Consider the following 12,084-nt stretch of genomic DNA (forward strand, 5'->3'; position numbering starts at 1 on the left):
GGACTACAAATGAACCCGAGTAGCCGGAGGAAATATCTCAACAGGCTGTTCGGCTTTCGAAAAACAGCTGAAAAGAAATCCACACTCAAAGAACAAAAATATCACCAAGAACAAAGAATTTATCACTGTACCTTCCTTTGTTATTACCTTGGAAAAAAATATAGTCTTCTTACTTACTTGGAATTGATATGTCAGTCTGTTTATATAGAGGGCTTTGTTATTTGCTCATCTTATGACACCACCTATCTTTAGACACTGGATATATGAGGTAAATCTAATAGGTTATTCAATGATCATAAGTTTGTTAATAAAAACATCTCTGGAGTTCAGATATTGGTATTATGTGTACAAAAAATAATCAAGCTAAGTCAAAATGTGTTTGTTTTTTCGCAGAGTGTCAGCGAGTTTGGCTTGGACATCATTGAGACCCCCGAAGGTGACAAGTGGCCACAGCTCATCGTACAGCAGAACCTGGACCGGGAGCAGAAGGACACATTCGTCATGAAAATAAAGGTAGAAGATGGTGGAAATCCTCCCAAGTCCAGCACCGCCATTCTCCAAGTCACCATCTCTGATGTCAATGACAATCGGCCCATCTTCAAGGACACTGAGCTGGAGGTCACGGTACCAGAGAATGCCCCCATGGGAACATCGGTTGCTCAGCTCCACGCCACAGATGCCGACCTGGGTTCTAATGCACAGATCCACTTTTCCTTCAGCAACCAGATCTCTGCCTCCACCAAACGTCATTTTGCTATTGACGGCTCGACAGGACTGATCACTGTGAAGCAGCCACTGGACCGGGAGGTGACTCCTGTTCATAAACTCATTGTCCTGGCCAGCGATGGCAGCTCTACCCCCTCCAGAGCCACAGTGACTGTCAATGTAACAGACGTTAATGACAATGTTCCATCCATAGACACTCGCTACATTATCAACCTGGTTAATGGGACTGTTCTGTTGTCTGAGAATGCTCCTCTCAACACCAAAATAGCCCTTATTACTGTAACTGACAAGGATGCAGATCTGTATGGCAAAGTAGCTTGCTACACTGACCATGATGTTCCATTCCGGTTGAAGCCTGTCTTTAATGATCAGTTCCTACTAGAGACAGCTGCCCCCCTAGACTACGAGACGACACGAGAATATGCAATTAAGATAGTGGCCTCGGATAGGGGGACGCCCCCTTTGAACACTTCAGCTATGGTTTTAATTAAAATCAAGGATGAGAACGACAATGCACCCATCTTCCCCCAGCCGGAAATCCAACTTTCCATACCGGAGAACAATGACCCCTCCACACAGTTAATAAAAATAAGTGCCACTGATGCAGACAGCGGACGCAATGCCGAGATTATTTATACTCTTGGCCCTGACACACCTGATGGGTTTAACATAGACAGACGGTCAGGAATCCTCTCTGTTGGCAAACGACTGGACAGAGAGAAGCAGGAGAGGTACTCATTCTCTGTCATAGCGAGGGACAATGGCTCCACTTTCCTACAGAACAATGTCACAGTCAGGCTAATCGTCCAGGACCTTAATGACAACAGTCCAGCTTTCACACACCCTGAGTACAACTTCTATGTGCCTGAGAACCTGCCTCTCTTTGGAACTGTGGGCTTGATCACAGTGACGGATTCAGATGCAGGAGATAATGCTGTTATAACTCTGTCCATTTTGAATGGCAAAGATAATTTCATCATCGACCCCCAAACCGGTGTGATCAAGCCCAATATCACCTTTGATAGGGAGCAGCAAAGCTCCTACACATTTATGGTCAAGGCAGTAGATGGAGGCCACCCTCCAAGCTCCTCCTATGCCAAGGTCACTATCAATGTGGTGGACGTGAATGACAATCGCCCTGTGTTCGTCATCCCATCCTCCAATTACTCATATGACCTAGTGCGAACCACCGTCACCCCTGGCTCCGTGGTCACCAGGGTGTTTGCCATTGACAATGACACAGGTATGAATGCTGAGCTGCAGTACAGTATTATCAGCAGCATCATCATCACATCTAGGGTCTCTCCTCGAGGTCTCTTTGCCATCGACAAAACAACCGGTAACATAACACTACAGGAGAAAATACTGACAGCCGATCAGGGGCTGCATAGGCTTGTTGTCAAGGTGAAAGATCTAGGCCAGCCTGAGTCATTACAGGCCATCGCACTTATTCACTTATTTGTCAATGACACCGTGTCAAACGCCACCTTCATTCAAGAGCAGCTGCGAAAAAGTATGGAGACACCCTTGGACCGTAACATTGGGGACAGTGAGGTAACACCTCAAGCCAGTGGATATGTGATTGTTGTCATAGCTATCATAGCAGGGACCATGACTGTTATCTTGGTGATTTTTGTGACTGCCTTGGTGCGCTGCCGGCAGACCCCCAGACACAAGGTGGTGCAGAAGGGCAAGCAGAGTGGTGAGTGGGTGTCGCCCAACCAAGAGAACCGTCAGATCAAGAAGAAGAAGAAGAGAAAGAAGCGATCCCCCAAGAGCCTCCTCCTGAACTTTGTGACCATAGATGAATCCAAGCACGACGACCCTAGCCATGAGCATGTTAATGGTACACTGGATCTCCCTGTGGAGCTAGAGGAGCAAACCATGGGGAAGTACAACTGGGCCACCACGCCCACCACCTTCAAACCCGACAGCCCAGACTTAGCCAAGCATTACAAGTCAGCGTCCCCCCAACCTACATTTCAAATCAAACCGGAGACTCCAGTGGCCCCAAAGAAACACCACGTGATCCAGGAGCTCCCCTTGGACAACACGTTCGTAGTGGGCTGCGACTCACTCTCCAAGTGCTCATCGACTAGCTCCGACCCATACAGTGTCTCAGAGTGCAGCTGTCAGGGGGGATTCAAGACTGCGGGGCAAATCACCACCCGACAGGTAATTCACGACTTCCTTTTTAAACCCACCCACACTAGTCCCCACTCACACTTCCCTTGCTGTCCCATGGTAGGCGATGTGAAAGGGGGAGGGTGGCAGCATGGAGCCAGGGGCTATTCCCACACAGACCATGACCATGTCTACATGAATGTCATTTGCACTTAAAAGTCACTGAGTTCAAGACTTGCAAGGAAACAAAAGAAACATAATTTGTCGTAATTAGAGGATAGAACATTTCTCTGTCCTGATTATTTTTTTATTCATGTGTTCACCCTCTTTTATAAGCAACTTAACTCTCATAATCTTTTACAAAACTACTTTTCCAGGTTAATTTCTTATTCAAAAGCTTGGTTATCGCAGCAATGCAACTATGATGGCAAGCTCTTTTAAATATCAGTATGAGTGGTTGGTGGCCATGTAGTGTGATTTAGAGGAGCCAGGGATCGGCAGCGGTGAACTCCACTGCTGTATTCAAGGTCAAGGGCGAATGAACCCGTGTGCTACTATATTTGACTGACACATTAAACAAGCCATGAAAAAAAGAAAGAATGTGGCAGCCAGAGTGACAAAGGCTACTCACTTTATCAGGTATGCATTTAGGCAAAAAAAAAAGTGTGCAGGCTGTAGCACAAAAAAAAGAACAAAAAAATTGCTTTTGACATGGTAAAACATGTCGATAATCAATTCCACTTTTTATGGCTTCTGTCCTCCCAACATTAACTTGCTTCCATGGGTCTGAGAGGGTTTGTGGGAGAGAGGCTCATGCGAATGCCAAGGTACAGCTAAGGACTTATGATTCCCTAAGAGATATGTGCCAAATGCGAAGTGCCCCAATAAATAAAAACTGGCGAGGGAAATAAATGTAAATCAGAGGTAAGGAGAGGTGGCCTTGCTCGGTGCTGACAGCCAGAGCAGAGCGCCATGGGGAAGACTGAGTACTGCTTTGGGCGGGGAGGGGGGTCACAGGGATCAAGGTGATGCAGAGCCTTGAGACCAATATACTTAAACACCAAGGGAGCAGTAGTCCATAAAAAATCCTGCCAGGGCGACGTTGCATTTAGCCCATAAATGCTCCACTTTAATGACTCCAATTATTGTTATAAACGACACACGTAGATACACATTCTTTTGATTCTGTGAATTAGCTCACAAAGGAGAGGGTGCGATGACATCACACCACCAGTTTGCTTCTGTGGTGTGTGTCACTTTGTGTTAGAGAGGACATAGAGGCAATAATTGTATACCTAGTGCATGACAGAGTACATACATGTTGATATTTGATATGCTTTCTCCAGTACAATGGATTGATTCATGGCTGACTAGTCAGCGCACACGATTGCAATTTATTCCCACTGATATGTGTTCTGCCGTAGTTTTCACTCAATGTCAAACATTCAGTTGATTTTGCAACAATTTCAGTTTTTTTTTCTCCATTTTGTTTCTTTTATGATTTTGGGGACATTTGGTTGTTGCTTGGTTGCACTGGCTTTCATTTTTGTTACACTTTTGATCATAATTATCACGACTGCCATTCATCCGATTCTGGGTCAATTTCATGATATTGCATCAATTATTGATTTTCTTTGATGAGGTGCTTGCTTTTGTTTGCGTCTAGCCTCACATTGCACGCAGCTGTCAGATCTTTGCTTCATTTCTGCCTCTTTGCTCCCAGTGCGCTTCTGTGTGACATCTAGCAAGAAATTCCTCATGGCACCGTTTCGTTAAATGGCTGTTGATCCCGTGTAGTATTGTGCTTGTGGATAATTTATGAAGACACCCACACAGAGTTGATAGTCATCCCCTTCATCCACCTTTTATTTGAAACCCCGGTTAAAAGCTATGCTCTGCCACGGTACTTTATACATAAGCCTACTGCATGTCTTTGGTACCAAAGATTTAATTCATAATGTGTTTGTACGACACACGGACAACTTGTCAGAATGATTTTCCCCTCGTACTGGTAGTGACTGCCCTGGAATATGCAGAAATATTCAGTCTGCGCTCTACCATTCTGAATTATTATCCGTCATAAATGTTATGCATCAGGGACTCAAATTGATTTTCGCTTATGTTGCTAATCAGAGTGGAGTATTTTTGAGCGAAGAATTTAAAATCAATGAATATATGATTAGTAAACATCAGGCTATGTTTGTATCTGATCGTATTTTACGTATTTTTTATTCATTGCTCGGAGAGAGAGGTCAGGCTTAACATTCGTAATCTTCTCGTAGTTTTGTGTCGCACACTTGCAGCGTTATCGAGAACAATCTGTCCTCATTGGTTCTACTCACTAACCATATCTTCAGCTAGCTGATAATACATCAAAAATGTCCTGTCCCCTCGAGCAACTGACAAAGTGATGCCTCCCACTTTAGACATTAGATTTCCCACTAGCTTTAAGTGTGCTTATTTAAAGCATGTGTCATGGAAAAAAATAGCATGAAGCTTTGCCTGGTGAGAGTTGGTGGCTGCAAAGGTTAATTAAATGCACCAAAGGGTTAATCACTCGTACTACAGTATGATTAAAATCACTGTAATTAGGTTTCGAATGAGGCTGATAAGGAAGAATAAAAAAGGCAGCCGTCCTTTAAGATTATCAGTGATGTCACGTAGTATCCTCGGGTTAGTGGCGTTCTCAGGTTCCAAAGTGATGTGACAATAGTTGACCGGCAGTCTAGTATATCTTTTTTTTTACTATCCCTGATTTGATCTTCATGCCACCTTGAAGAAATACTATTTTCAAAGCCCTAAAGAACAACAATTGATTGTTGCTTTTATCTGACAAGGTGGGAGAATATCTGAGCACTCCAGATCTTGTTCAGATCATTTCAAGTGTGGCTGTTAAAACAAAAGCTGCATTTAGTCTTGTCAGTGGCAGCGATTCAGTCTCTCTTGAGCCCCGAACCTAATACCAGGAGTCCAGAATCCAAGATCATAGGCAGGTCTCTCCTTTTCCTTTTTGATCTTCAAAGTGACAGACAGTGCTTTAGTGCCTTTGCTATGATCTCTCGTTGCCCCACACCCTCCCACACAAGTATGGCAGTTTAAAAAATGGAAAAAAAGGGACGACAAAACGCCCATCCCTGGAATATAAAAGGGGGAGGGCCGTGCAGGAGGAGATGATTAAGGCTGAAGGTCACGGAAAAATGTTTTCAGGGACTCTACAGATGTAGCTGATAAAGAGTAAAGCTTGTAAAAAGACTTCAGAGACTACAGATTTGTGCCGCCATATGGCTTCATTATACAGCTAGGGCCATATTCGCACATGCGAACCTCCTCCCTCCACTCCCGTCTCTTCTCCGCTTTTTTTACGCATATCATCATTTTCTTTTAACCCCCCACCCTGTGATATAAGAGGTCAATCTGCCTCCGGTGATGCGGAGCTCTTGTGAGAGTGTGTGTTTTAGCAGAGGCAGATCAAACGAGTATCACCCTGCTTGAGTGATCCCAGACATCACCATGAATATGCAAGGCTGGAAAAGGCTAATACATTCTTTTGTTTGGCCCATCATTCGGTAGCCGCGGAGCACGAAGGGTCGCTGCTTAACGAAGCTAACCGCCGATGACTCAGTGGTGGGGACGCTGCTGTATATGGTTGTGTAAAATCACATAGGCATACACTTACAGTTTGATTAAATACCCGTTAGACTATATGTGTTGTTCTTTTACCTTATTTATATCGCAATTTATGGTATTATCTTGGCAAAATATGCGTTGGATTACGAGGGCATCAGTGAACAAACTTTTTGCCTATCGTCATTTATTCGTGTTGGTGAAGGGGCGGACCTTTCCCACTCGCCACCCGTGGTCATAGGGCTTGTGCTGACTCAAAGTGGGCTCATAGCGAGGGGGAGATGATTATTTTAAAAGGCTAACCGGAGCTTGTTCATCAAATCTTATGCCAGTATTAAATCCAGCAACTTTATTTTATTGTCATTGTTTTCGAATTTGGTTTCATTTTCTTATGATTTGATTCTTTTTCTTTTTCTGTCGAGTCATGCATCTGTTATCACTGTGCCTTGCTGATGTACGCGCTACTAGTTCAGATTCTTCCTGATGCAGATACGGGTAGATATGTTGCAAACTTTTCTGAGGAGCAGCCAAATATGATATTCTGTACATATCAGAGGACCCACTGGCAAGGGTCCGAAAGAAAGAGCGGGCCTAAATTGATCCAAATGGCTTTTTGAGGGGACACAAAGAGTGTTGCACTAGTGTGGTGGGAGACAAACAACAAATTGGGAGTGATAATTGGATGAGATTGCATGCTCTGATAAGTACAGGAGAAAATGCACAAACATGGGACACCTGTAGCATTCTTCAAGGAAACCTGACAAGATAATGACGTGATTGCCAGCCGTGCCTTGAAGAATGCTCTTTTTCCTTTTTGCTTTATCTTCTACACTCTCTTCGGAGATTTCTCTTATTCAGTGTTCAGGGTAGCCTCGCACTGATAAGACTGAGGCTTAGGCTGCTCAGAGCTCGATGATATTGTAACTACAATCTCCCTATATCTGTCTGTCTCTCTATATTTCAGGAGACGGCACTGAAACCACCACACTATGGCACACTCTGTGGCACAGGTACAGCTCGCTCCCACAGGATTAAAATCAATCTCTAGCTCCCACTACCTTAAGAGAGAAAAAAGGTGAAGAGAGAGTGTTTTGTGTGTGTGTGAGAGAGAGAGAGAGAAAGAGAGGAAGAGAGGGCAGAGGAAGGAAAAGGAGGAAGGCGAGAACTGAAGAGGTGAAACAAGTACTTTACTGTCTACAGCCTCAAACCCAGCCTCTTCGTGCAATCGAGAGAAAAAGATGGAGTTGAAGGGGGGAAAAATCTCAGAAAAAGAGAGACGCTTCATGTTGCCTGCCTGAAACTTGACAAAGCTCCTCCTGTGAATCTGTTGGAAGTTTGAAATGCTTTGAGTCCTATGCTACCACTTACCTGTGTCGGTGAGGATGAAACTGTATGCCCCTGAACCCTCCTCGGAAAATGTCCCACTCCAGCAGCCACTCTGTAAAATAGGTGTCAAATACAGTCAGTAGATCTGTAAAGTATGTTTATATGTATGTATGTATATCTATCACAGAGTTGATGGTGTTTATATTTATTGATTCCATTCCTTTGCCTTGTTTTCTCAAAAACTGCCTGGTGGCCATTTTATTTTCTTACTTTCTGACTTTTGTATCATTTGACGTTGCTCTCTCTGGGCTTGCTCGTGGAACTAATGACTTCTAATGTGTTTTATGCTGCAAGGTCTACAACCTGTAGGCTTACATTAGTACAGTGAACCCTGTTCTGTCAACCTCTGCCTCTTTCTGCCCCACTTTCTTCACGGCCACTTACGGCGTTGTTAGTGACGAGTGTGGCTATTGTTACAGAAAAAAATGCGTGGGCCCCACAATGGGACCACGCTTGTAGTGCTTTACAGTTGTGCTGCCGATCGCCATGCTGTTATTACACTGGGAGGAATGGTAGGACAAGTTTAATACTTTGAGCTAAGCCACAATCACAAGGGACTAACTCCTGGGGTTATAATCAAAAGCTGTTTATGTAGGGCAGATTTGAAGAGCACTAAGCCTAACCTTTTGTGTGTCGCCTTCAATTCCTAAGTCGGAAATGATTTAACCTGTGAGATCCATATTAAAATGACTCCAGATGGTAGAAAAAGAGCAGTAATAATCCTCAGGCTGTCTTTAATATGGGTTGGTGGGCTTAAGCAAAAATGACTAGACTTATTTAGGCTGACAAAAATATTTTTTCGGATGAGGAGAAAATTGAACACTAAAATGAAAAAAAAAAAAGGTAATCCAGGCTTCAGTTTAAAAAACTGCAATAAGTTAACATTTGACAGACATTACTAATTCTTAGCCCTTTTAGTTCAGAGCATCGTTTTGCCCTCACACCTTCCACACCAGTAGGTTCACTATGGTTTCAGTGTGTTCTGATTTGAGTATATATTCCACAGCATACACCAGTAACTGGCTCGATGGGTTAGCAGCGTTGTTGTCCTATAGTCTTGTTAACTGGTGAGCTAGAGACTGCTTTGATAGGTAAGGCCTAACCGGCATTTACAGTACATACATATAACCATAGAATTAGAGTCATTAAAATGGACATAGCCTGTGTAGTCAATTTAAAATGTACAGATGGGCTGGACCAGGGGTTGTTCCCCCTCTTGTGAGAGACAATGTATACTGTATTTAAACAAAATTACTGCACAGACCAAAAGCCTTTTTTTTTTATTGTTATTTTGTTCCAGTCTCTATATGTCACGGTTCTACAGACTATGTCTATTTTAAAGCTTTTAATTCTATGTATGTTGCCTCTTTGTGAGACAGGTTGTTATTATTGAAGGAGGTATATTAATGTAATTATGGTATCAAATGTATTCAATACTGCGTAGGAGCCACAGTATTAAATATACATAGCATCCTAGCAATGTGTAATGATTAGATTTGCCTGATCTTTGGGGAAAAGAGAAAAAAAAAAACACTCATACATGGGGAAAGCTTTTTTTGTCCTTGTAAAGAGACACGACAACCTCACTTTTATTCAATGTGAATTACAATATGCACCTTACATGATCTTTGTAATTGACTTTGATTTGCCAGTGTGGAGAAATACTGTAAATGTTTTGTTTATGTATGTGTGCGCTTCTGAAATTTATTAAAGTCTTTTGCATTGTATTGAATATTTTGACGACTCTTCTTATTCATTACCTTGAGCTTTCAATGCTGTCACTCAAGTCGGCTCAGTTTTTACCGCACGTTGTACCGGATCTGCTCGGCGAGAAGAGAAAGAGCTAAAACGAGGAACAACACACGTTGTAGAATAATAATTTATTTTTCTTATATATAGATATAGCGCAGGTCAAAGAAACTCTAGCCTGTTGAAGCATATGCGGCTGTGTAGGGCCGGATACAATTAATTGGCTCCTTTCTGCCACAGGAGAAGAATAAACTGCCCAGTCCTCCTTTCCTTCTTCAATACAACCCTTGACTAGTAGAAAGGAATAAAGAAATGGTTTGGATATACATTGCTCATTAGGAACAGATTACACATAAAAAGTTATGGAAATTTGGTGGGCGCACATCCTTTGAAGTTCACAGACAGAAAACAGCAGGAAGGAAGCTTTTTTTGGCACAGTACAACTTCTTTCCTCCCCCCCCTCTACTCCATGAGAGCCGATAATGATCATTTGATAACAATAACCCTGCTCTGATGATGTACAACAGTGCACAAACACGTGGCTTGAACACATCTGAGAGGGTGATTGATTCTGGGAGGTAGAAAGACTGCCGCTCTAACACCGCGCTGCGCTGTGTTTATGTGGATTTGATCCAAAAATACAGACTTGAAAGGCATAAAACAAAGCCAGAGTGGAGACAACAGAAAATGTTTAATTGCTTATCAAAGTTACTTTGGATTTTTAAAACAGAGAAAGAGCTAATCAGTTCCCTCGGGGAAAGTGTCCTTGGTGATTTGAGGAAACTGTGCACGCTCAAGTGGAGCGCTCTTATATAGCGGGTGCAGAAATGTCAGCGTTCTATAAATAGATAAATGTAAACTTACTAAATGCTTCGTTCCTACTTGAAAACAGAGAGCTCGGGTAGATCATAAGGTAGTTTTTTTATCCCTTTGAGCTCGATAAATTATGGTTTGATTTCTCATGTTATGCATAATTAGGAAATGGAATGGATTTAAATGAGCCATACATAAATAAATAATAAAAACCTCCAACAGAAAGACACCAATAATGAGTCTTAACTTTTGCCTGTGAAGAAAGAGTAGGCGATAAATGGATTTTTTTCCTGCTTTGCGGTGTAAAAGGAGGATAGAAAAGAAGGGATGGGAAAAAAGAGTTGCCGTTCGGGGTTTGCAACAGAAGATGTCTGTGGTATGTCTTTGGACCAGTTTCATTATTGCTCCTCTGCTCCAGTAGAAATAAGCAGTTGTGATGTTGGTCAGCTCACATCCAGTGCGTTTCCTGTGATTTTTATCATCTATAAAATGACTCTTAAAGGTTGTGTTACAATACGTCAGCGAGGGACGAGTTTCCTCTCTTTCTTAGCTGACATATTGATTCGTGATTTATGAGGATGCAGCATCGCTTTCAACGAACAGGCCAGGAAGCTAGTTACATGTAGCTACTTTGATAATGCAGTGATAAGACTGCAGATGGAAAATTATACAGACCCACACACATGGTCTTACTCTGTCACACAGGCAGCGATTCATTCTGCTGCGGTGGGGAGGCTATCCATATGGTCTTCATTAATTGTATTTCTTTCTTCCTTTTTTTTTCCCGGTTTCTCCTTCTTATCATTCTTAGTGCGCCGGGAGGCTTCTTCAGTAAAGCTTGCCGTTTCCTGTAATACAAAACCTTTGGGTGCACTGCAATTATCGAGCATCTACGGTTATCACTTCCAAAAGATGAATCCGAGACCACATCTAAAGTTGACCATTCTGGAAAAAAGAGTGGATGCGGCCGGTGCAGTGACTTTTCATAACCTTGAGAATGAAGTCAGTTCAGTCAGTGCTACCTCCCCCCTGTTATCAGTTCATTCCCTCTGACCAATGTAACATAAAACTGAAACATATTTGTTACCCGTGTGAATTATCATTGCGATGGAGCTATGGAAATGGCAGAACCCTTCTTTTTTGTTTTAAATCACATTATATTGAATTTACAAGTCAGCCCTGATTCTCTGCAGCACAGAATGACGGTCCAGGAGCACGGATCGTTTGAACTAAATGATCGCCGTAGTTGCTGTCTCAGTGAACTTTTAAAAAGCAAAGTGCATTGAGCAATCCGAGCACCACTTGGAAATGTTTGATTTCTCTAAACGTGCCAAAAATCACTTATTGGAAGCCTGTATGGATTTGTTTTGCCCGGTTTTTATGAGTTGGGAATGGGGATTTCGGTAGCTGCTTATACCATCATACAGTTTTACCGTATCTTTATCTTTAAGTGGCGATTTTAAGTACAGAAAAAAAGGGAATTTGTATTTTGTGGGTTTGGACTTCGGGCCACTAAGAAAGCATGCCTCTTTTTTTTAATGTAGAACTATTGATGATGCAAATGCTTGGATTTAAGCCATTTAATGTGCAGACAGTCTATGGGGAGGTGTGGGTCAATTAGCCAAGCAGCAAGCGTGTTCGGTTTACGATGTGAAGTTGTCC

General features: G+C 42.6%; 1 protein-coding gene across 1 annotated transcript in view; it reads left to right on the forward strand.

Moving 5' to 3' along the window:
- pcdh11 (protocadherin 11) overlaps positions 1-12,084 on the forward strand; it is a 114,440-nt gene that overhangs the window by 6,276 nt on the left and 96,080 nt on the right. The window contains exon 2 of the mRNA XM_053429188.1: positions 394-2,901. Within this exon, the coding sequence (XP_053285163.1) occupies positions 394-2,901 (2,508 nt within the window). The remainder of the gene's footprint in view (positions 1-393; positions 2,902-12,084) is intronic.

The sequence above is a fragment of the Pleuronectes platessa genome, chromosome 8 (genome assembly GCF_947347685.1).
Source record: "Pleuronectes platessa chromosome 8, fPlePla1.1, whole genome shotgun sequence".
Taxonomy (NCBI): domain Eukaryota; kingdom Metazoa; phylum Chordata; class Actinopteri; order Pleuronectiformes; family Pleuronectidae; genus Pleuronectes; species Pleuronectes platessa.